The sequence below is a fragment of the Phyllopteryx taeniolatus genome, chromosome 15 (genome assembly GCF_024500385.1).
Source record: "Phyllopteryx taeniolatus isolate TA_2022b chromosome 15, UOR_Ptae_1.2, whole genome shotgun sequence".
Classification (NCBI taxonomy): domain Eukaryota; kingdom Metazoa; phylum Chordata; class Actinopteri; order Syngnathiformes; family Syngnathidae; genus Phyllopteryx; species Phyllopteryx taeniolatus.
This window is the reverse complement of record NC_084516.1, coordinates 5,610,486-5,634,919: the sequence shown is the minus strand read 5'-3', so window position 1 is coordinate 5,634,919 and position 24,434 is coordinate 5,610,486. Positions and strand designations below refer to the sequence as shown.

The window sequence follows — 24,434 nt, the reverse complement described above, 5'->3', positions numbered from 1 at the left end:
ATGCATATCAGTAGGGATGCACTTAGAATGGAAGCAACCAAAATAAAACAAAAAAATTTATTATTAATAATGTCAAATATAATATGTTGCAGTACGCTGGTCAACCTCGATTTGTTTAAATTCTGAAACAACGGGAATAGAATGAGAACTAATGCAAACTGTACCTTACATTACAATGTTTGAATTATTTGAATATTCCTAAATGTCATACACCTGTAAAAAGAAGCTAACAGTTGCTAAAACAATAAATCCTGTATGACCGTTGACTCTGATGACATGACAGATTTATTTATATTGATTATTATTATGCCTGGGAAGTGATCACTTATATGACTTATTTTATTGTTGATGTTGATGCAGCACAGTGCTCTAGTGGTTAACACGTATGCCTCATAGTTCAAAAAGTTTGAGGTGTGAATCATGTCTCCGATTATCGTTTGTGAAGTAAAAAATAGAGCCAATAAATATAACGCATAAAATACGTTTTAAATCAGATTTTTTGGGGTATGATTTTGTTGATGTCCATTAATTGTTAAAACATTTTGCTAAATTACAGACATTAATCTTAAATTATACTCTGAAATTGTGTCTCTCAACATGCACACAACCCAGTTATTGAAACCCTTTTATCTCCCTAGAGGAAGAGAAAAAAAGTGAGCTACATAACGCCGCAGAAATGACATCATCAAGCAGATTGCTTTGACCATGAGTTAGACAAATGAAATTATATGATGTTTATTACCTGTTTTACTTGAAAACAAGAAAAAAGAAACTGTTTCAAACTCCCCCATGAACACCACTCCCACTGTCCCATAAAAAAATGACATTTTGATATGACTTGGACTCTTATTGTTTCAGGATTCTTCCATGAACCTTCAAAGACCGACTGGTGCGTGTTTGTGTGGGAACCTGTGCAAATGTTATGAAATGAAAAAGACAGTTCTCTGTACTGTTTCCAGCTTTCCTTTTGAACATTGTTATCACTGTCCCATAATTTTTTTTTTTTTGCATGTACAGTTTCACAATTTCGAGATGACCACCATTACCATCAATTTCCTTGATTTAATGTGCACTGGTAAATCATGAATCAATTTTAGTAGAGAATTAGGTCAAATTTGACCTGGCACATTCTCAGCATACACAAATTTTGTAGCCCCCGTACAAATGAAGGACATTTTTAAATATTTAAATTTATGTAAAATTGGGGTCACTTAAGTCACTTTAAGTCATTACATTACATTTAAGGGCATTTTATTGCTCTCAAATGTCAGAACAAATCAAATATCACCCAAACAGTATGTAATGATTAAACATGCTGCGTGTGGCAAGCATACTCTATTGGCTTTAGATCAGGTGACTGATTGAGCCACTGAAGAATATTCTATTTGCCCACAAAAAGTCTTGAGGGACTTTTGCAGTATGTTTAGGGTCATTACCCGTCTTATTGCATCACGGGAATTCTGGCCGATGACAGCATTATGTGCCCAGTTATTGGCTGGCAATCAGTCCAGGGTTTACTCTGCCTCCTGCTGGGATAGGCTCCAGAATATGAAAGAACTATAAAAAAATGGACAAAATAAGCTGTATAAAAGCAAAATCATAAAAAAAATCAAATTCAAGTCAGACTGGAGTCCGTGAGCTGAAGCTTGGTGGCCCACAAAATAATTTGCAATAAATGAGTGGTTCTCAAGCTTTTTAAACCAGGTACCACCTCAAAAAACACCTGCCTTCCAAGTACCACCACAATGACCAAAATTAAACATTAAATACAACTGAACTGTGCTCAACAAATTTTCTGTACTGGATTTAGAAAAAAAAAAAAGCCATTGTAACATTGTGCACAGTTTGAAGATTTAATTCAGTGACTCTTTTGCATACCATTAGAGGGAGCATGAGTACCACACCAATAAACCCACCACTGCGATAAATCATTATGTCAGATTATTTAAGAAAGTGCATACCTACATATGCTGGGCCAAATAAACAAACTACACAATACTAAACCAATTCCTCCTCCCTACTTTCGCTTTGAGCCGATTGAAAGCTCTGATATTATTTATGTGACGCATTATCTCATAAATCAGACATCACTCCATAACTAGTCTTTTATTAACAAAAGGAACTATTCCAGGAATAAAGTCCCATGTTTTTCAACAATATAATCCTCTTTTTTTTTTTTTTTAAAGAAAATAAAGGGGTCTTTACCTGAATGACACGTCTAATATTCCGAGAATAAATTTCTTTCTTCTCTCGTTAAACTTTAACTTGTCTTATCTTGGAAAAGTATGACTTTATTCTCGTAAAATTATGATTTTTTTTTTTTTTTTTTATCCAGACAAAATACATCTCGGTACTGGTAAAGATTGTGCCTTTTCTTGATAAAATACGAGTTTATTCTCATATTACAACAAAAAAATTTTTTATCTTAAAAGAAATTGGCTTGTTTTAAAGTGACGCTTTTCTTGAAAATTAGGCTACTTTTGAATTCCTATGCTATTTAGGGGTATGCATGTTATGTTTAATTGGAGTTAGGATTATGAGCGGAGGGTGTCCCTGGACCCAAAAAGTTTGAGAACCTTTGCTCTAATCAATTATTGTTCAACTACTACTGTACCTAACTGTATATTGCAATATAAAGTCACTTTCTCTCATTTGGAAGCTAGCGATGCCCTCAAGTTGATGTGCTATTCACGTCACGTCCCAAAAAATAGTGCAAAAGTAAGGAATTCCACTTGTGGGTGGCGTCACTCCTCTGTGTGGTTGCGGCACACTTGGCTGGTATGGGTGGCCATCATGTTGAAGAAGTCACCTCCTGACATTTGGACGTCAAACCCTGAAGGTGAATCCACACCGTTGAGAAGATTTGGAAACTTGTGCCGATAATATCCACAAACGCTCGTTACCTGTGTTGCAGATCCCGCCGCCCCCGAAGGCGTCCACTCGCGTCAGGTGACCGGACTCGGTCCGCGCTGACATCCCGTCGTAAGAAAAGAGCGCCTCCATCTGCCCTGAGAGACCTGGGAGCACCCAGGTAACAAATCTTCACTTACACACACGCACTTCATTTGACACTTCATTTGACACAAAAAGTCTCAAGGTCCCATGCCTAAATTTTAACAGGAAGTCAGCCATTTTGGCGTGAAGCAGCCATTTTTGGTGAATTCTAGGAATTCTACCAACTCCTGGAAGGGATTTTATCCAATTAGGCCCCAATCAGAAGCAGCTATTCCATACAGATGGGTAACCCTAAAAAGTTTTAAAAAAATTTGGTTTGCCTATGTTGTTGTGAAGCAAAGCTCTCCTTTTCTAACCCTGTTCTTATCACAGCAGTTCAAAATGAATTGGTGTTTTTTTTTTTTTTTTTTTTTTTCCACCTTACCCGTCAAACACTTGCTAGATGGTGGGGGATGTTGTCTATTTCAAGGTACACAGAGTTGAGACTCTCCATTATCAGATACTTCCCCACCAACAGCTTCATCATCATCATCATCATCATCATCATGATGCTGCTATGTTATGATTATCTGCTCAAAAGAGATTGTCAAACCGCCACCCACACATTCGCGAATAAGCTCTTCACATGCCAAACTTGCACTATAACCTTTTCTTTGGGAGTGCGTCATTGTCTTGTTTTCGAAGGACTACGGTGATGACGAGCTCCACCAAGTACCTGGGCCGTGGTCTGTTGCCAGTTCGGGGGTCTGACCGGGCTGCACGGATGGGCCGGCGGGAGGATGCGGGAGGCGTGACGCTGGCGGGCAGGGGTCGGCGCAGAAGAGCTGGCGATGGGGAGGATCGACATACCTGAAATATCACAGTTAAGTACGTACAGTCAATGATCAAGAATACATCCATCCACTTTCTACACCACCTTTCCTCAATTAAAAAGTAATCTACACCTGCACAAAAGCCTGATTTTATTACATTCAAAACGATTCAAGCACCAGGCAACTGGTAACTTCTGGTTTATTTATTCTTTAAATAGCACGTGAATGTCAAACAGACACAAATATGAAACAGGAATATGCAAATTCAAATATTGCCCAACAAAATCATGTTAAAGCAATCATAAAAAAATATATAATTAAATAAATGAATATGATATATTTACTGTATATATAATTTATTTCACCATGTGGATTCACCCACATTTATCAGCAATGCTGACATCTGTTTCGCTACTCAACAACAATTTGGGTTCGGCCAGCATACATCTTTATTTTCAGTGTTGTGCCTACATTGCGGAATGCTTTTCCTCCCTGCTGACTTTGAATGCGCACAACTTTAATTTGCATTCTCGCGCTGTGGTTGACCTGCTGGTTTTTAATTCCACAGAGTATTACATTTTGCAAATGCTGACCAAGACAGCCTCTTGCACTGTACGTTTCTAAAGTTCTGAGTGGAGTTCTTGTAGGCTGAAATGACAACATTTCAGGCAGACACAAATGTCAGCGTGTGACATGGCTGTTTGGTTTCATAGTCCATCCATCCATTTTATGTACCGCTTATGCTCACTGTAAGTCAATTCGCTTTGGAAACTGGGGCCGCGGAGACATTATGTGCCGTCATGTGACTGCCTGGCTCTGTTTGATTGGTCAAATCTATCCACTTGGCAACAAAGTTTTTCTGACAATACACAAGCTCTATTTTAGAACCAAGTGATCCAACAACAAGGATTTTACAATTGATTTAACCTATAAGAAGTAATTACAGCATAGGCCTCACTCTCTCACTGGACTCTAAACAGAATTAATGTTTCTCTCTTATATTTTATGATTCACTTATCAAATTCCTCGGCCGCTCCCATCGGCGGCGATAGCATCCATTAACGGTGCGTGGTCTAGACCAATGAGGCAAGGCGAGCTCTGCTTTTACAGGCTGATTGCCTACCCAGAATCCTGCAGTGCGGGTTCGGGGCCTACCGCTGCTCAGAGAACAATCGCAGTTACCGAGGAGCCGTGAAGCATCTGGCCACTCTGATACAGAAATCCTTTACTACAGCCTTGGAAGCGCTTTAAAAGAAGACACATTTGGTTCTCACATTTTCCAAAATCAGTTTTGTTTTCAGGTGAAAGAAATATAGTGTTTAATACTATAGCTATAACTTTAGTATGCTGGACCGTAGACAAGGTGGAAGGAATTATGAACAGTTCCAAAATATCAGTCAGTGTTAGCACAAAACCTTCAGGCTTCTACTCAAAAGCAATAAAAGGGTCAGGAAAAGCATACTAGAACATCTGAACTTGCGTGCTGACTCCCATTTAACATGAGTTTGAATGTGTTCGGTTACCCAGTTTTTAAGCAGTATGCTGTTTGTTAATTTATCAACTTTTTTTTCATTATCATTTAAAAAAACATATATATTCTACATTATAACCATGGGTTTTCTCCAGGTACTTTGGCGTGCTCCCACATTACAAAAACATGCATGTTAGGTTGGCTGAAGACTCTCTATTGTCCATAGGTGTGAATGTGAGTGGTTGTCTCTATGTGCCTTGCAATTGGCTGACGTGAACTCCACCTGTTGCCCAAAGTCAGCTGGGATAGGCTCCAGCTCGGCCATGACCCAAATGATGATAAGCACTGAATGGATGAATAATATAATATAATATAATATAATATAATATAATATAATATAATATAATATAATATAATATAATATAATATAATAAAATAAGAATTTTGCATACTTTTTCTGGATCTCATTATATTGGTTAGTGAGCGTGAAATCTCCGCCTGCCCCCCCCCAAAAGCATACTTTATTTTGTACATTTAATGAAAAGAAATATCATAAAATGCAATTAAAAAAACACGTCATTACCTGTGATTGTCTTGCAGAGTGCACATAAGAGGCGAGCTGTGTGGGGAGTCACCTCCCTGTGGAGCATCTGAGGGGGAAAAAAGGACGACAGACACTTAGAGTGCAGCCAACTGCAGCATAAGTCTAATGGGTATTGCATAGTGTATAAATATCTACTAGGAATATGGGTGAGGGGAGGGGGGGCATGCTTTTTTACATACTTGAGTATGGCTCTCGAGAGGCTGTGGAGGATGCTATCGAGTTGTCTTTTCTGGCTGGTGGGGAGATGCTAGGGCGCAGATGGTGGATGGTTAAACAGTCTGTCAGAGGTTCCTGGGTCACATCAGCTGTGGGTTTCATCTAAGGAAATGACACATGGCGCATAATGGACATTAGTGCTATACCGTTACTAATTACAATATTGTCGCTGTCCAATGAAAAGCATGTACAGTGGATATAAAAAGTCTACACATCCCTGTTCAAATGCCAGGTTTTTGTGAGATAAAAATGATACCAAGATAGATCATTTGAAAACCGTTTCCACTATTAATGTTGCTTATGACCTGCACAACTCAATCGGTAAAAAAAAAAAAAGGAAATATTTTCTAGAGGGAAGTACAAATAAACAGCTGAGAAAATGTGATGGCACAAATGTGCACACTCTCTTATAACTGGGGATCTGGCTGTGTTAAGAATTAACCAGTCATTTTTAAATCTCAAGTTAAATGGGAGTCAACCCACACCTACCACCGTTTAAAGTGACCCTGATTAACCCTAAATAAAGTTCAGATGTTCTCGTAGACAACCATTTTAGGTCAATTCCAGGGCCTGTTCTTTACTGAACTCCTACTAGGGAATTTATCTAATTGACACCCAATTACAACCAACCTTTGGACTTTTTGTTAGATAGATGGATAGATGGATGGATGGATGGATAGATAGATAGATAGATAGATAGATAGATAGATAGATAGATAGATAGATAGATTACTTTGAAGTGTCTCAACTTTTTGTAGACAATTGAGGGTCAAATTAATATTAGATCCGACTTTTATGACTGCTACATTATTATGACATTGATTTCATTAAAAAAAGTTTCTAATTAAAGAGGTTGTTTACACGGGGAACTTTATCAAACACAGAGACCGTATCTATGGTGACAAAAAGAGTAGTTTACGACCTGCTGGCTTTGATAACATTCCGTAGGTGGATGTTTAAACAGAGAAGCGTTTGATATTTTTAGCGACGCGTTCAAAGAAAATAGAAACATTTTGGTTGATAAGGTAAAGTTTCTTAGCACAACTTAGCATTGGATAAAGATAGCAAGATACGGATAATGCACTCTGCCACAACATGATTAGTCAACAGTGTAACTTTTATTTTCCAGGTATTTACCCGATCTGAGTTTGTTTGTTTCATGTGAGTACAAGTATTGGAACATGTAACTGACAGGTGTGTTTTGTAGCCCTGTCGTTTCCTGTTACATTGATCATTTAAACAATGAATATACAGCATATGCTCAGCTTCACATTTAGGTTTTTGATATGAAGGCTATGTTTATACGACGTAGTTACACTGGGGGTGTAACCAACATGAAAACGAGAAAGCTGTCTATGGGTGAAAAACGAGCAGTTGCGAAACTGAGAGAAGATGGAAAAAATCATCTCGTGCAGGTGTATCTTTTGAGCGTCTGATAGCTGCTATAAACATACTTGTTTGGCTAAGTTGTCGATGTGTGATGTGGGGGGGATTTGTGTTAGGTGATGTAATTCGTCACCCCGCTATACTAATTGACAAAGTGTAATTCGGTGGCATGGTGAAGAAGTGCTGCCTCCACAAGTGAAAATACAATGGATTCTTCATGGGCGCTTGCCCAAAGGGGGATTGATTGAGTTAAATTAGCCAGTGGAGACTTCATTTGCAGTCTGGACGCAGAGGAGTGAATATCTCCTGCTCTGGTGGGAGTGTCAGAATCTGTAGAAGTTTCCCCAAAACACCATAAAAAGTTTTGTTGTTAGTTGAAAAAAAAACATCACGAGAGGGGTCTGAAATGTTGTGAAGTGGGCATCACTGTGTAGCCTAGCTCCACCCCTCCAGTTGTCTTTCTAACAAAAACCTACCTCGCATTTACATGAGACATAACCGCTCCCCTTAAAACTTTGTGATTTTGACCAGAGTGGGACAAGTCTCTTATTATACTGCCCCCACGTGGCCAAGGTCCACACATCAGAAGGAGCAGCTCAAAGTCCTTTGAAATGAAGCAAATAAAAAAATAGCCAAAAACTGTTGCATGCTTTACATTCTATTTAATTATGTCTTTACTGTATGCTTTTAGGAAGTACAATATTACACAGTGCTGTTTTAAGCAATAAAAAAACATTCACAAATATTTTTGGGGGGCGGCTGGAATGGATTTATGGCATTTGCATTCACTTCCATGGGGAAAGATGATTTGAGTCTTTTGAGTTACGGAACGAATTAAATCCGTAACTCAAGGCAACACTATTTTTCTTATTCGTACCTATGCACTTTTTTTTTTTTTTCTTAAACGATACGACAGAATAATTCTTTGCAAATTCTTTTTCGGACCCCCAAGCTACAGCTCGTGGACCCACAGGGCCTCCGGGTTCCCTCCGTTTGTGAACCACTGATTTAAAGCACACACCCTTCTTCCTACCTTTTTCCGAAGCTGTCTCTCCGTAGTGGAATGGGACTTGACGTGCTTCCTCAAAGAGCTGGGATCAGTGTAGCGCTTCGCGCAGCCCGGCACTTGGCACGCGTACGGCTTCTAAACGTACGTACAAAATATGGTTGGAAACTTTTTAACGACACACAACCCGTTGGATATTCAGCACTCACTGTGTCCAGGTGGGTGCGCTGGTGCTTGGCTCTGTCACTGGAGTTGCTGAAGGCCTTGAAGCATCCCGGGTGCTGGCAAGGGTACGGCTTCTCCCCTGTGTGGCTGCGCAAGTGGATCTTCAGGTTTTCCAGGCGGGAGAAGGCCTTTTTGCAGCCCTTGAACTGCGAAGGGGGAAAAAAGAAAAGAAAAGAAGAGGAGGAGTGACACTTTAATCACGGTGCGGTCTTTTTCTTACATACTTTTTTTTTTGTTTCTAAAGAAGGAGCGTCTCATGGAGAAGGACCTCAGCCTCTTTTGTCCTCCTTTGAGAGGCAGTGAGAGCTGTGAGCGTGCTCGCTGGAGCTCAGCACAACAGAGCCTGCTTGGCCTTGATGTGTGGGTGGAAATGCAAATTATTATTATGAAAAAAAATACGCTTAAAAAGCCCAAATTCATGTAGTTTCCAATGAATGCAGAAGCATGAAAACAAGCCCTCGTTGCCCAACACTATATTACTCATAAAGCATCACATTTAGGACTGGTTTGTGTATATAATGAATGTTTCATGTGAACTGGTTCTTCATTGCTTTTTTTTAATGTTAATGATGTGAAGCCATCATAATGCTGTAGCCAACATTACTGATGCAGTAACACCATACAAATTTAGCACTGATCATTTCATATTAGTGCATCACAGTGAGATAATGTTATGGGGAATTGAATGTCAATTTAAAACTCCAAAAGAACACAGTGTATTTTCTAATTGCATCATTTGTTCAAATGTGTGTACTTTGCTGTTAGTACTACCTGCCAGCAGGGAGCAGTGTCTATACACATGATGGTGTTCTGTGTTTTCAGTCTAAATAACTACACGTACATATACTGTGTGCACTTACCAGACACAACATTAGCACAATGAGATCCACAACATGAGCTGTATCCAAAATTCTGTTCAGAAATTATGCTCGTATTCACACCTACGGACAATTTTGAGTCTTAAGTAAAGCTAACATGCATGTTTTTGTGATGTGGGAGGAAGTCGGAGTACACGGACAAAACCCTTGCAAGCACGGGGAGAACAGAACTAAAATACACGGAGGTGAGATCTGAACCTAGATCCTGAGAAGTGCGAGGCAGACGTATTAACCACTAGTTCCCCCATGCTAAATTGTTGCATCATGTTTGATCTTGAAGTTACTATGACCCTGAAATGCACTCTGCATGAGCTTGTATGAAAAATATATGTGCAATACAGACACAGGATGATACTAAGATTTTTTTTTTTTTTTTTTGCAGTGTCATGCCAACTCTGTGAGCTCATAGCTCAAATATGCGATTCAGCAAAGTTTTTCAATTCCAAGGCCAGACGTTTACGCTCCGTCTTCCTGTTCGCAGGGGGTTGGAATGTCCTCCCCGTCCAGGCCTAATGGGGAAAATACACAGAGCGTGTCCTATTTTGTTATTGTGTGGATTCCTCACATACTCTCACCGCTCGGTCATTTATTATTCACTAACAGCATTCTTCTGCTCGCCACATATTTGGAGATAATAAAGGTAATTCATTAAGAACCTCTACATTACAATCTTAAAAAGATAACGTCATTTGGCCTGTCTTAACAAACACTTTTCCATCGCTCTCTGGTTAAGCTTGATGCTGGCAGTCATTCCTGTTGTGAGACATTGCAATGAAATATTTAAAGGCGGAATATGAAAGATACTGTATGTGAATCGTGGGGCAACATTTATAGAGAGGTATTTACTTTAACTATATCTTTATTATTGTGTCAATCAATCAATCACGCTCACATTCACACCTAGGGGCAATTGAGAGTATAGAATTAACCTTGTGGCGAGAGAAGCGGGGTACGCCCTGGACTGGTCACCGCCCAATCGTCGGGCACATATAAACAAACAAGCATTAACACTCACAGTCTCTGAACTACTCAATGGACTCTCGGTTTCAACTGTGATAAACAAGATCTTCTATTAATTTCTGCTCATTAATTTAGTTGTGATTAATACTCCCAACAAAAAAACATACTCGCCCTTTGCAATATTAGGTACCCCTGCACAATCTAATGAGATTGAGAGATCTCATTACATTACATTTTTTCAGACACAGCCATAGAGGTGTTCATTTAACAATATGTGTACCACGTCTACCGCTACACTGCAAATAACTGATATGTTCCCATTTTTCTTTCACCTTAGTTAAGCGAGGTATGCACATAATGATTTTTAACATTCAGATACCTTTATAATATGTTTAAAAGGTGTGTTTGGAGAAGTTCAAATGTATTTGAAGTCTGTGAAAAAGGTATTTTAATGTTTAAACTATTAAAAAAATAAAGAAAACAAATTAAGATGGTCCAAACTACTGGTATCGGTGGTTCAAAGCTCATATAAATCATAGTGACACTCACAAATAGTTGAGCCAATCCAGGATTATGTTCACAAACAGCATCAAACACGTAATACTGTGTCAGGTACAAGTTTGGACTTGTTCTCTATGTTCACGGTGTAACAAGAGCGGGCTCCATTGTTCCCTGCTGCTTCTACTTTCCGTACCATGCAGCTTATTCTTCACCTGCCACTCATTCCCCAACACAAAACGCGGAGCTTTTAGCATAGTCTTGCATGAGATTTTAGCATTTCATCTCTGGCTCAAAATGTGCAACAAAGGGCTGCAACCCTGATGTAATGTATAAGAAATCTTCTCAGGAAAGTGCAAATCAAAGTGACAGAGTCAATTTGCACACCATCCATGGCAACAGCGGCGGCTTTGGAGAAGTAAGTGAATATTTTCTCAGAAAAGGTCGCCCGCCGTTATGCACGTTGTTAATAATTGACTCGTTGATGGCGGACACTTAGACCGGGTCTTGGCCAGAGTTGTGCATGACTTTGTCTGCATCCTATGTAATTTCCCAGTAGGGGTGAGCGAAACGAATGCAAAGTGGGATTCTCTACAATGGGAAATATTTCATGGCACATCTAATAAAATATCAAGAGAAAAGTTTGCAGCGTATCTGAATGAATTCAATCAGCCAGAATGGCATTCAGTCGATTGCAACCAAGGTTGAACCGTGAAAAGTACAACAACAAAACAAAACAAAAAAAACTCCACACAAATAAGTGGAGACACATTTGTGTTTGTTTGCTTTCAGGTTCATCAAGGACAGATGACATTGATGTGTTTTGAATGGATGGACTGTGACGTTTTGATTTAGAGATGAACTGCTGTATGTCACACTCCAGAAGTGTGACCAAATTTCCTCCTTAGCCTTTGGGCAAATACAGGGTGTCCCAAAAGGCGCTGTACACTTTGTTTTTTTTCTATTTAGTTTCAAGTATCATTTGTACAAATGGGAGGCCATCAGCGTTTGACAGCTTAGGCTTTGCAGTTTTTGTAAGCATATAATTTCCCTCCCCATGGCTCACCAATTGACAATGGAACAGCATTGTCTCCTGGCAAGACGTTTTTGTGTCCCTCACTTCAATTTAGCGCCGGTTTGAGAAGCTTTACAGGTTGTTCAAAGGCTCCAAGCTAAAGATTACGATACTTCAACAACCGGAAGTCACTACTGGTAAAGCTTTATCACTCTGAGTAGCATCTGCAGAATGGAGCATGTTTTGATGCTGAGTTGTAGGGCAACCTTGGGCAAAGACATTCCATGACTTTACGTGAACGCCTGCTGTAGGAGTTTTGTGTTTTCATGAGTGGTGGTAGTAGCGGGCCTTTTGCTGCGTGGTTGATCAAGAACGGATCCTGTTTTCCAGTGTGACAGCCATAAAGCTTTTCAAACTGGTGCTGAACTGCAGTCAGGGACAGATAACTTCTAAGCTAATTGACTAACTGATTAACCAACCAACCGATGACCACATTTTTTGGGTTCCTTCTTGGCCCATGTGGCAAGTGCATTTGTAAAATCCTGTAATCAAACTGACTAATTAATCGACAAACCAGCCAACACAACCAACCTACCAATTGTCGTTGTCTGGAAAGGGTAAGGGTGAGGGCCCACTTCCTAATTTGTTTTCTCGAATAGTTACACATAATCCTTCTGGTTACCTAACAAATCAGGTTATGATTGAGTAAGTAATCACGACTATGACTGACTAAATTTGCAAGCCAATGGAGGGCCAGATAATTGGGGCAGCTCATTCCCAGAACAAGGGCCAAGGCTGGTGGGCATGTTGCCACAATGAAGACTACATTGTCCAGAGGTGTGGATGTGTCTTAATGGTTGTTGTTTGCTTATACGTGTCCTGTGATTGACTTGCGACTTTGCTCCAAGTCGGCTGAGATCCAGTTACCCAGCAAGCCTAATGAAGACAAGCTATGTTGGAAATTGATGGATGGATGGATCGTTTACCGTGCACTTGTTGGGCTTCTCTCCCGAATGGACCCTCATGTGGATCAGAAGCTTGTAACGGGCATTGAAAGGTTTGAGGTTGCGAGGACAACCCGCCCAGTAGCACGTGAAGTCCTCGGCCTTTCTCTGGTCTACGTGTAGCTTTTCTATGTGCCTCACCAGCTCGTCCTTTTGGTCATATACTGCACTGCAGTCAATCCACAAGCAGCAGTGGGCGCCATAGTCCTCCATCTCACCTTCTTCTTCCTCCAGCATCGGAATCTGGGGTAAAAAGTTGAGCCCATGCCGGGGTGGAACCATAGGACCCTGGTTGAGAGTGTCTCGATTCCTTATTTTGTGATGACTTCTAGAAAGGTGGATGTGTCGGTGGGAGTGGTAGGGAGGTGGAGGTCCCTGAGGAATAGTAGTGTCTTCACCGGACAGTAGAGCTGACGGCAGCTGCAGAGTTGGCAACATGTTGTTGGTCTCTTCTCTACAGGATTCTGAAATCCTTCCCAGTGCACCCCCTTCCTTTGAATTTGGAAGGCACTGTTGTTCCACCACCATGTTAGCCATCTGACTCTCCAGAGCCCCACCTTCTTCAAGAGCCTTCCTGCGGTTGCACTCTCCCGGTGGAGCCAGAGCCTGTGAAGGGTCTGGCATAGTGTAGGGGTGAACCTGAGGGATATAAGAGCCCCTCACACCCAGGAAGTGGCCATAGCCCTCGGACTGGACAGGCGAGATTATGGGGTGGGAGGCAGGTGAGCTATTGATATAAGCTACAAGCGAAGTAGGAGAGGTGCGTATGATGGAGTTGAAATCAATGCCCATCACGTCCGACAAAGGCGACATGGAAAGAGCTCTCTTCTTTGCGTTATGCTGTTTGGGGCTCCCGGGATCACCCGTGAAAAGGTACGAGGGGAGGGAGGCTGACGTGCTCGTGCCGTTGGAGGCCTCGGTGCCAGACATGGCCGTGCCAGGGGGGAGGCCGAGCTGTTCGCTGCCCTCGCTGGCCAAGGTGGAACACGGTGCCTGCCCCAGCGGGGGAAGCACACGGTAGCCAAACGGCCAGTCGTTTCGTCCACTAAACACTGACTGGGTTTCAAACAGACTGAGGGTCGTGGATGCCAGGGATTCTCTGGACAGCACCGACCTGAAACAAAAAATATAATGTTGTACACTTTATCTACAGTTGCAGGATTAATGAAGCCCGCTGGTAGTATTGTCGCCCACCTGGCATCCAGAGGCGGGTGATAAGTCGCGACATCGTATTGATGACCAGGGACAACTGACATCGGAACACTGGTTACCGTGAGGTTCCAACCCGCTGGACGTCCGAGAACTTCAATGGCAGGACTGGAACCAGCACAACCTACTGGACAAAAGGCCTCAGAATGAATACAGTGTGCGTATGTAAAGCACATACTATAGTGCTATTTGCTGTGCAGAATTACAGAGGGGCTAGAAGTGGGTTACACCCATGGATAGAACCGAAACGAACACAAAACTCTGCTTGGAGAAACTTAACTGACAGACCTCCAGGCAAATATAAATTGTACGTGTTTGTTTTTAGCTACGGAATTTCCCTCGACAACCTGAGCAGGCGCAGACACCTTCACCTCTGTTAATCACTAATGAGCGGCTCGGCTCGTTCCCCCTTTTCCCTCTACGTGAACTTACTTTAGGGACCAGCTTCATGCTTGGTTAATTATCAATAAAGAGACCGAGAGGTCCGGTGAGATGACCGCATGGGACAGAAAAGTGCGAAGTCGGTGACGGTTGATTACATATTTTAAATTGGACCGTGCGAAGCACTGACACTTCAGCCTTGAGGAAAAATAAATAAATAAAAAAAACATCATTTTTACACCTGCTAATGACTTCATCGCCATGTTAAAGATAAAATGACGGGTTGAGTGTAGGGATGGTTAGGGCAGGCTTTTTTTTTTCTTTCTGTACTCAAGATGCCCAGCATGACACACCACACACATAACGATATGTCCATCAAAAATCTTCAGCCCCAAACTTGGTGTTGACCAAAGACATAACGATATGCGATATAGTAAATATTGAGCAGATTTAACATTTACAATTGTCTGTCCCGATCATTTTCTAAGCAGATCGGAACACCCCTCACCACAGGTTAATCACTCAGGATAATCTTTCAGAGACATTCGATAATCAGGCCTTTGCTTATTTTTAGTGTTAAGAAGGGAAAATGCTCAAATTCGGCCCGATGTCTATATAGTGTAGCCACACACCTCAGGATAATCACTGAGGATAATCTTTCAGAGGCATCCAATAATTGCACCTTTGCTGACATTGATTGCAAGGAGGTGAAAATGCTCATATGAGGCTCGATTGTCGGTATGATATAGGATTAGGATTATTTGGTTTTGGATGAGGTCTACATTGTAGTTACTGTACCTTTATTGGAAGAGCCGCTTTGAATGCTCGCATCTTGCTGGAGCGGCGATGCCGTCGGCTTGACGTCCTGTTTCCCGTTTGTCAACAACTTCCTGCGGAGGCTCAGACTCGGCAGGGCCACGTGGTCGCCGTTCTGCTTCCCGCCGCTCACTTTGTCCGTGCCTGAGAAGGGTAGACCGCCCCACTGAGGGGAAGTCATGGGCACCTTGACGGCCTGGGACCGGTGCCCTCTCATCTTCCCCAGCGACTGGGACACGCCGCATGGCGACACCAGGAGCTGGCAGCCCTTTCCGCTCATGGCCGAGGCCAGTTGCTCAGAAGGAGCTCATGTAGAGCTGGCGTCTTTTAAATTAGGCATGCTGATTTTTGGCTCATACCTGCAAGATAAAGAAGAAGGAACCGGAAAAAGTAATATTAAACTAGCTCGGTTGACTGTTGGACTTTGAACATGAAGAAAATACTCGTGTAAAATCACCTATTCATCCATTTTTTTTAATATTGCTTGTCCTTACTAGGGTTGTGGGTGGCCTGGATCCTATCCCAGCTGACTTTGAGCGAGACGCTGGGTACACCTGGGATTGGTCGCCAGTCAATCGCAGGGCACGTATAGACAAACGAGCTTTCACAACTCGGGACACTTTGGAGTCTTCAAGTAACCTAGTAATGAACCAATGTGGTTGGATGTTTGGTGGAGGTCGGCGGGGCTTGAGGCGCAGAATGGCAGCCACAGTGCCGTCAGACTGCCCCGCGGAAGCTGTGGCTACACAAGTAGCTTATCACCACTAGGGTGTGACTGTGGAGTGAATGAATAATGTGTGCAAATGGAAATCATCTTTGATGCCAAATGCATTATTATTATTAACCTAAGATGACTTTTGGTGAGAAAAGTGGGGTACACTCTGGGCTGGTTGCCAGTCAATCACAGTGCACATACTGTAGATACAAACAACTCTTCACACTTACATTCACACCTATGGACAATTTAGTTTCTTCGATTAACCTAGCATGCATGTTTTTGGCATGTGGGAGGAAACCGGAGTACACAACCACAGGGAGAACCTATAAACTCCACACAGGTACGATGAGATTGAGATTCACATCTATAACCTCGGAACCGTGAGCCAGAAATTCTAGCCACTGTGCTGCTATTGTTGTAAGTTGTAAATCATTTGTTGTACATAAGTATTATCAAGCAGTAAGGCTTAGGAAATGGATGTATCTAAAATAGTAGTGTGTTAAGTAAGCATGGAAGCTTCACTAAATGCTAACCGCATAGAAATGTCCAGTCTTTCTGGATTAAATATATTGTACTGTATGAATAATAGTGCTGAGAAGAGTTAACTCACTTCATGTTGTTGTTGCGGCTGTTCCCCACGGTGACATGTCACGATAGGCATCTCCTCCTCCGCTCTGAGTGCAAAGTGAGCAACGGCAGCGGCGTAACAGGCATCGCGTTGGGATGGGTGGGGGCGCAAATCTCACCGTCACTCCTCTGTCTCTAGGAACTTTTTTTTTGTGAACTCGTAACTTCATTAACATCGAGGATTTTTTTTTTCCCTTTCAAAAAAGTTGACGCGCTTATGTGCGTACAACTGTACTTTTAGAAATGACATTGAAAATAAAACTAGCAGAAAAAGTCAGACATGTTCTAAAGAAAACTACTTTTTTTCCCACATAATATTGATGAATAATTTCTTATACTTTATTCTCCTCGTAATAGTATTTTTATTTAATTTCCTATCAGACAAACTATCAGAGGGCATATCTTTTTATGCTTTACCTTTACAGTGAAACCTCAATTTAACAGACCCCGATTTAATGGACATCAGATTTAACGGGCAGAAAACAGTGTCCAGTTGGAACTCAAAATCACCTCTTTCATGCACCGGTGGGGTAAGTTTCGATAAACTTTAAAACTTTTCAAACATTTTAAAGCTTTTTTGGGAAAAAAAAAATTATTTACAATTTTTTTTTTTTTTTTTACTGTAGTGAGTGTTTTTAGCCCACGAACAAAAAGTAATGTACGTATTCCAATTCTTCCATGATCCTTGTTTCCTTTTTGTAAATTCATACTTTTTTTGAGACTCCTGCGATGTCTTGCCTCCCTGCTTCACTGTACTTGGGTCCACCATCTTTTGCCAGCAACTCCACCACACAAACCTGAAAACTCTGACGAAAAGTCATACAGTTATTGTCTCACAATAAATACAAGTATACTCATAATATTTCCACCTTTATTCTTGTAATTGTATTACCTTTATTCTCAGTGTTATTATTTTTACTTTTCTACTACTAAGGATGTACCAATACCCCTTTTTTTAAGACCGAGTATGAGTACTTACATTTGAGTACTTGCCAATACCAAGTACTGATACTTGATAATGCCATCATATCTTGCAATATTGATGAAAATCACCAATAGTGGTATCAGTATTGGTGCATCCCTAGTTTAATTCCCAGAAAAGCGACATGTTACAATGTATCCAAATATAATTTGTTTTCCATCCATCCATTTTCTTTTACCACGTATCCTCACAAGGGTCGCGGGAGTGCTGGAGCCTATCCCAACTATCTTCGGGCGGGAGGTGGGGTACACCCTGAACCGGTTGCCAGCCAATTGCAGGGCACATGGAAACAAACAACCATTCGCACTCGCATTCACACCTACGGCCAATTTAGAGCCCTCAATCAACCTATCCTGCATGTTTTTGGGATGTGGGAGGAAGCCGGAGTACCTGGAGAAAACCCACGCAGGCACGGCGAGAACATGAAAACTCCACACAGGCGAGGCTGGGATTTGAACCCCGGTCCCAAGAAATGTGAGGCAGATGTGCTAACCAGTCTTCCACCGTGCCGGCATAATTTTTTTTACCATTACAAATATCACATTATTACAAGAATTGAGTAGAAATGATAAGAATTACATATGTTAAAAGTTATGTTGTATGTCAGATTTTATGACAAAACATCATGGCGTTATGAGAAAACATTGACTTTCCTCCCATAATATTACAACTTGACTATTGTAGCATTATTACTCCCCCACTTATAATTTCCTTTTTTTCACAGTGTGCCTTAAACACTGATTGAGACTTGTTGATATTACCCGTTTATTTAACCATCCTCCTCCATCTCTACACATTGCTAAATTGACGGAATAGCATCAATTATTTACTGTATCATCGTAAACTGCCCCATCTCCTTGTTTAAATCATTCATTTCTGCCTGGCCTGTAGTGTTTGATGTGTTGCCATGGAAACCAGCCTTGTTTATTGGGGGACGGCCTTGGCGCCACTGTGTGAAACAGAAGAGTTATGAACATTTCCTTTGACTGACTGATGATAGATGTGTACTCTCACCTGTGCAATCTACTGACATTTAATATGAGAGCTGTATCATATATTCTGCCTTGACAAAGATGCGCTCAGTTTCGATTGACAGTGTCATTGTAATATTTGATTGACAGTCATTGTAATATTTTAACTCTTCATATTGCAATAATAAAAATATTTGAATAGCTCTCTGACGAGACCAATCAAAACTGAGCAACTTTATCTTTGCCAAAGCGGAATTTTATCGTGTCGCTTTTGTACCGGTCTAAGTGTACCTATTGTTGTAGCCTGGCTATTGTGACATTTCATTGATCAAAAATGTGTGATTACAATGGTTATTCTGCACCCCCCCAAACATGTTATTATTATTCTCCCTGCTTTTTTGACATTCTAGTCCTTCCACATTTGTGAAACCATTCAAAATTCCAAATATTCACAAAATTCAGGACATTCAGAACTATTTTCTACATTCAAAAATTTCATCATCCATCTTCTACCGCTTATCCGAGGTCGGGTCGCGGGGGCAGTAGCTTTAGCAGGGACGCCCAGACTTCCTTTCCCCAGCCACTTCATCCATCTCTTTCGGGGGGGATCCCGAGGCGAGCAGGAGAGAAGTAGTCTCTCCAGCGTGTCCTGGGTCGTCCCCTGGGTCTCCTCCGAATCAGATGCCCCAGCCACATCATCTGGCTCCTCTCGATGTGAAGGAGCAACAGCTCTACTCTGAGATCCTCCCGGATAACCGAGCTTCTCACTCTGTCTCTAATGGAGAGCCCGGACACCCTGCGGCGGAAACTCATTTGTATCCGGGATCTCGTTCTTTCGGTCACGACCCACAGCTCGTGACCATAGGTGAGGGTAGGAACGTAGATCGACCGGTAAATCGAGAGCTTCGCCTTTCGGCTTAGCTCCTTCCTTACCACAACAGATCGATACAAAGTCCGCATCACTGCAGACGCTGCACCGATCCGCCTGTCGATCTCCCGTTCCATTCTTCCCTCACTCGTGAACAAGACCCCAAGATACTTGAACTCCTCCACTTGGGGCAGGATCTCATCCCCGACCTGGAGAGGGCACGCCACCCTTTTCCGACTGAGGACCATGGTCTCAGATTTGGAGGTGCTGATTCTCATCCCAGCCGCTTCACACTCGGCTGCGAACTGCTCCAATGAGAGTTGGAGGTCACGGCTTGATGAAGCCAACAGAACCACATCATCTTCAAAAAGCAGAGATGCAATACTGAGGCCACCAGACCGGACCCCCTCCACGCCTCGGCTGCGCCTAGAAATTCTGTCCATAAAAGTTATGAACAGAATCGGTGACAAAGGGCTGCCTTGGCGGAGGGTTGGACAAGTTCAGCTTTTCCATTAAAAAAAACAACAACAACAAAAAAAACAAACATTCAAGTGAATGAGTTCCTCATTAATCACACTCCAACTCCAAACTGTTAAGTTCATTCAGGACAGTCTGGGAACAATTTTTTTCTTTCCCCACATTTTACACATTCATTCCGCCTTCAAACTGTTCCACTCATTCATGACATCGATGGAGCTATTATAACATTGCCCAAATTCCCACATTTTCGAGATAAAATTCCCCAAGTAAGAGATATTTTCCATATTTACCTCCTCCTTCCGCATTTCTCAACCGATTAAAACCACTAAAACTTCAAATTCTGCTCATTCAGGACATATACAGAGCTTTAATGCTCCCACATTTCCACAAAAACATTCCCAAATTAAGAGAGAGTTTAAATGTTCACCTACTTTTCCCACGACTTGCGCAATTTCTACAGAAATTGCTCTTGCCTTCGTAATCTTAGTTTTGAGTCTAGCAACCTCGTGTGGCCGCCACAGTCATAAGTGCTTTCACTTTCTCATTAAGCAAAAATCGGAGCTTCATTTTTCCACCTCATTTGATCACAATATTAATCTTCACAACATCTCCTACCACTTGCACATACTGTATTAAATGCATGTTTTTTTGACTGCAATTATGAGAAGTGTCCCCTTTTTTCGCCTGCAGGGGGTACTATTGGCACACTGGTGGGTTGTCAGCTGTGGCGCTCCAACAACAGCATTAGGTAGGTATGCCTACACATTCTAATGAGTAATGAGATTCCAATACAACCCTGTCAGATAGGTATTAATTAACAATATGCTTGTTATTGTGCTTGTAGTCTGCAGTGGCGCACCACGGCACTGCATCATACTGCACCACTGCATTGTACAACCACAGTAATAAATAAACAACCTTAACTTTGTATAAGCATTTCTGCTCAATTCCTAATGAAAACAGACAGATGGGTCAGGTCATTCGTCAATGAGGTAATAAATAAATAAATGAATATGCATGTAAAATGTGTAAAATAATTTGTTTTAATATAAGATATATTATTTGATTTATTTATTTAAACTTATCATTGATCTCAGAGCAAAAAAATTGTTGGTATTAAGGTGACATCTATTTTTTTCCATTAAGTTCCATCTGTGACAATAAAAAAAAAAGTGTGATATTTTGTAACATTCAAATTTATTTCAATTTAAAATATAGAAGTAGTTGACAAATTTTCATTTCTTTTTTTATTTTTTATTTTTTACATAAAATATATTTCAAATAAAGTGTGATGTCTGGTTACATTAGATTGATTTCAAATTGAAAATAAAAAAAAAATCATGTGATACAGTTTTATTTAAATCTTTACTTAAAAAAAGTGTGATACCTTGTAATATTCAACCCTTTTCCACATTTCGATTTTTAATGTTAGAAAACTTGTGTGCTATCTTTCAGCATTTTCACGTTTTCTTATACCCTTTTCATATACTGGAGGCTTTGTTTTATGTTATCATTAGAATATGCAGTGAGCTAATTTAAAAAAAAAAAATAAAAAAAAAAGTGCAGTGGGCCAACTACAACCACAGTGATAAACAATCAAAAAGTAAGCGTTATCTTTGTCTACAGTGTAGAATACTGTTATCGTTAATGACAACAATTATAACGCTACATTTTGAGTTTTTATAACTGTGGTTGTCGTTTTGGGCGTGAGAGATGACACGCTAACGTCCACTGTAAGTGACTGTTGTGCAAAACTTTGACACATTTGAAATGCCCATTTGCAATTAGTACTTTTACAAGATAAAATGTGTGAACATAGTGGTTAAACAACATTAAAAATATGAGTTCATACCTCGCAGAGTGATAATAGCCACGACTGAAGCATGAAAGTGTTAAATAGCGCTTTTTGTCCGCCTTCCATTGTGGCTGGTGATACAAAGCACACATGCAGACGGGTCAAGTCGACATATTTGTATGACGGACCGATCGTCTTCTGTGTCTTCGCACCGGAAAGAACACCTTGGCTCACCTCCATCCTCCGAACCGAGCGTTGTGTTTTCCAAATGTCAGAGTGTAACAGTAGGGAATAGCTTTGGAAGCTGCGGGAAGAATAATATCACACACGTTCGCTCTTCTTGTCAACATCCGAACGCCCGCAGCAGTGCCTTGGTGCGTGTGCTCCTGCTACTACTAGACAAGCCAAGTTCCCCCCCACCCCTCTTCTCTTCACCTTTCTTTGCAGCCCTCACATAAAAATACAATATGTCGGAGGTAAAATTCGAGGAAGATGATTCATAAGTGCCGAGTTAAAAGCTCTGCGGCGGAATTAATGCACTAATAGACTCTCCACCACTCACACGATCCATTTAGACGACAGTATCGGCGCTCCCCGAGGCGGCGGGGCATCCATTCCAGGTGTCAGGACGGGGCGATTCCTCTGGAAGTTGCACCTCAACAGTCACTTAGGGTAATGCGCACACACACACACTATGAGCGCGCACCCGTGATTAATTAATCTGCTTTTGATTTGCTAATAACACAAGGTCAGTGAGAGCTGAGTCAATCCTTTTAAGAGGGCTGAGCTAAGTGTGGGAGATGTCAGCGTATTGGCGTCATCGCTCTTTATAAGGACTCCACGGTCGAGGCAAGTGCTCCGTTAAGATGGCCTCACACATTCAGACGTTCGGTCAGAATCTGGGCGGTTGCCCTCCCTTAGAATCAAAGACAGCAAAGGCCGGATTATCACGATTATCCTTTGCCGTAACTTCAGCTAACAACCCAGGCTACACTTGCTAAGATGTTAGTCTTTCAGTCGAGATGCATCACTCCAACATACTTCCTTGACCCCAATTGCTACTTTCCTATTAGCCAGGGCTTTGACACCATCATGCGACAACCCCCTGTGTTGTTTGTGGGACGATTCATGTTTGTGCCAAACTTAAAAGCCAATGAATAGTGCGCTCTGAAAAAAGAAATCCATCTTCCTTCCATTTATCTCCCTCCTCCGCCGCGCTTCTGCCACAAGATGAAGACGAGTGTGAGGGAGATGTTCTTCTGAGCGTCCTCCATCTCCATCCATCAATCCGACGCGAACGTCTCCGACAACCTTTGCGGTAAAAGCGATGTCGTCCGCCGGTTTAGCCGCTTTATTCAACCCTCCCCTGGTGTGTCTTTCCGAACAGGATGACTCTTAATAATAATAAGCACCGCTGACTGTTTGGAACTTGTCGCCATGGCCACGGGCCTCCTTTATAATTTTAGCGCGCAATCGGCGCGGTGAAGCCTCGGGGTGCGACTGCTGCACGCTCACACTTCTTCTTCTTGGGTGCTTTCAATGCCGGATTAATGAGACGATCGTGAGCACTGAGATACGGCTCCTGTGCTCGTCATTGAGAAGGGAATGCAGTAGAGTGTGGTTCCTTGAGACTTCTAAATTTCTCAAGATACGAGTCGTCATTCGGACGTTTTTTTTTGCTTTGACTTGCACGCACAAACTTGACATATGAGCGCTGTAGACTGGTAGTAAACTCACTTCACAATAAGCAGCAGTTTGGCAATAGTGAAAATTCAATTAAAAAAAGCTGTTTTATGCTACTCTGTTAGAGTAATGTGCTACATTTACTCCGTTACATTTACTCAAGTAACATTTACGATAAACTGTACTTGTCAGAGTACTTTAAAAGCACTGTACTTTTTACTTGAGTATTCATGTGAAGAAGTATCAATACTTCTACTCCGTTACAATGTTGTTTATCGCGCGTCTATTTTTAGACAACATCTTCACCTTCCACATATTGCGCCCGTTGCGGCCAATCCAACGGGACCACTAATGTCATTTGACTCCAATTCACCAATCAGATGACACAAGGCAGTCACATGATCGCCCACGTAGCCTTCGAGAGCCAATCAAAATAACTCATTTTGGGGGAAAACAAGAACTGCCGCGCAAGTGTGTTTACTTTACAGACTCCAAAAAAACAACAACAGCTTTATCATGCAGCTCTTAAATTGTGACTGCTCAAAAGTGGATAGTTCAGACCACTTCTAACTTGAGAGAACACCTTGCGGTAAGTTGCAGATGTTTCTATTGGTGTTTTGGCAGTGGATATGGCAGAATTAGCACTATCCCGATGGTGTGGCACACACAATCACTAAGTGTGGTCAGCCAACAGCTTCTTCATTAAGTCATTGAAGTGAATAAAGGAAATAATGTTTCTGTAGGGCCCAATGCATATCCTGTTGGTTTTTGGGCAGTTAAAAATTGAAATGGTGGCAGGTATGTGTCAACTCCCATATATTATTATTTGATTTGATTTGATGTTCATGCGCTGATTTAAAAAAAACAAAAAACT

General features: G+C 41.5%; 1 protein-coding gene and 1 long non-coding RNA gene across 5 annotated transcripts in view; one reads left to right on the top strand and one right to left on the bottom strand.

The window, feature by feature from the left end:
* Nucleotides 1–2,694: 2,694 nt before the first annotated feature.
* glis3 (GLIS family zinc finger 3) lies at nt 2,695–22,010 on the bottom strand. Of its 3 annotated transcripts, XM_061798914.1 has the most exons (12): nt 21,935–22,010; nt 16,765–17,587; nt 15,419–15,795; nt 14,225–14,366; nt 13,013–14,144; nt 8,660–8,821; nt 8,478–8,588; nt 6,022–6,160; nt 5,822–5,888; nt 3,671–3,804; nt 2,904–3,017; nt 2,695–2,833 (listed from the first exon to the last, which is right to left on the bottom strand). In XM_061798914.1, exons 3-12 carry the CDS (start codon nt 15,714–15,716, stop codon nt 2,745–2,747), a joined length of 2,388 nt encoding a protein of 795 aa, XP_061654898.1. In that variant the 5' UTR covers nt 15,717–15,795; nt 16,765–17,587; nt 21,935–22,010; the 3' UTR covers nt 2,695–2,744. The 3 variants fall into 3 exon arrangements, with proteins under 3 accessions (XP_061654898.1, XP_061654897.1, XP_061654899.1); XM_061798913.1 differs by lacking the exon at nt 21,935–22,010 and having other exon boundaries at nt 16,765–18,259; XM_061798915.1 differs by lacking the exon at nt 21,935–22,010 and having other exon boundaries at nt 14,225–14,363; nt 16,765–18,258.
* LOC133489800 (uncharacterized) overlaps nt 2,704–24,434 on the top strand; it is a 47,054-nt gene continuing 25,323 nt past the window's right edge. The window contains exons 1-7 of one of the 2 annotated variants that reach the window (XR_009791996.1): nt 2,704–2,839; nt 2,915–3,031; nt 3,640–3,822; nt 8,490–8,594; nt 8,669–8,877; nt 20,773–20,830; nt 22,453–22,656. This is a non-coding gene — a long non-coding RNA (uncharacterized LOC133489800). Of the gene's footprint in view, nt 2,840–2,914; nt 3,032–3,639; nt 3,823–8,489; nt 8,595–8,668; nt 8,878–20,772; nt 20,831–22,452; nt 22,657–24,434 lie in introns of those variants that run through there. The other variant, XR_009791997.1, reaches the window with a different exon arrangement.

Coding starts and splice junctions, on each gene's coding strand:
- glis3 (XM_061798914.1), bottom strand. CDS start 15,716: ATGAGCGGAAAGGGCTGCCAGCTCCTGGTGTCGCCATGCGGCGTGTCC. Junction 14,367..15,418: donor AAGCGGCTCTTCCAATAAAG/GTACAGTAACTA, acceptor CCTTTTGTCCAG/TAGGTTGTGCTGGTTCCAGT. Junction 2,834..2,903: donor CGGCGGGATCTGCAACACAG/GTAACGAGCGTT, acceptor ATTCACCTTCAG/GGTTTGACGTCCAAATGTCA.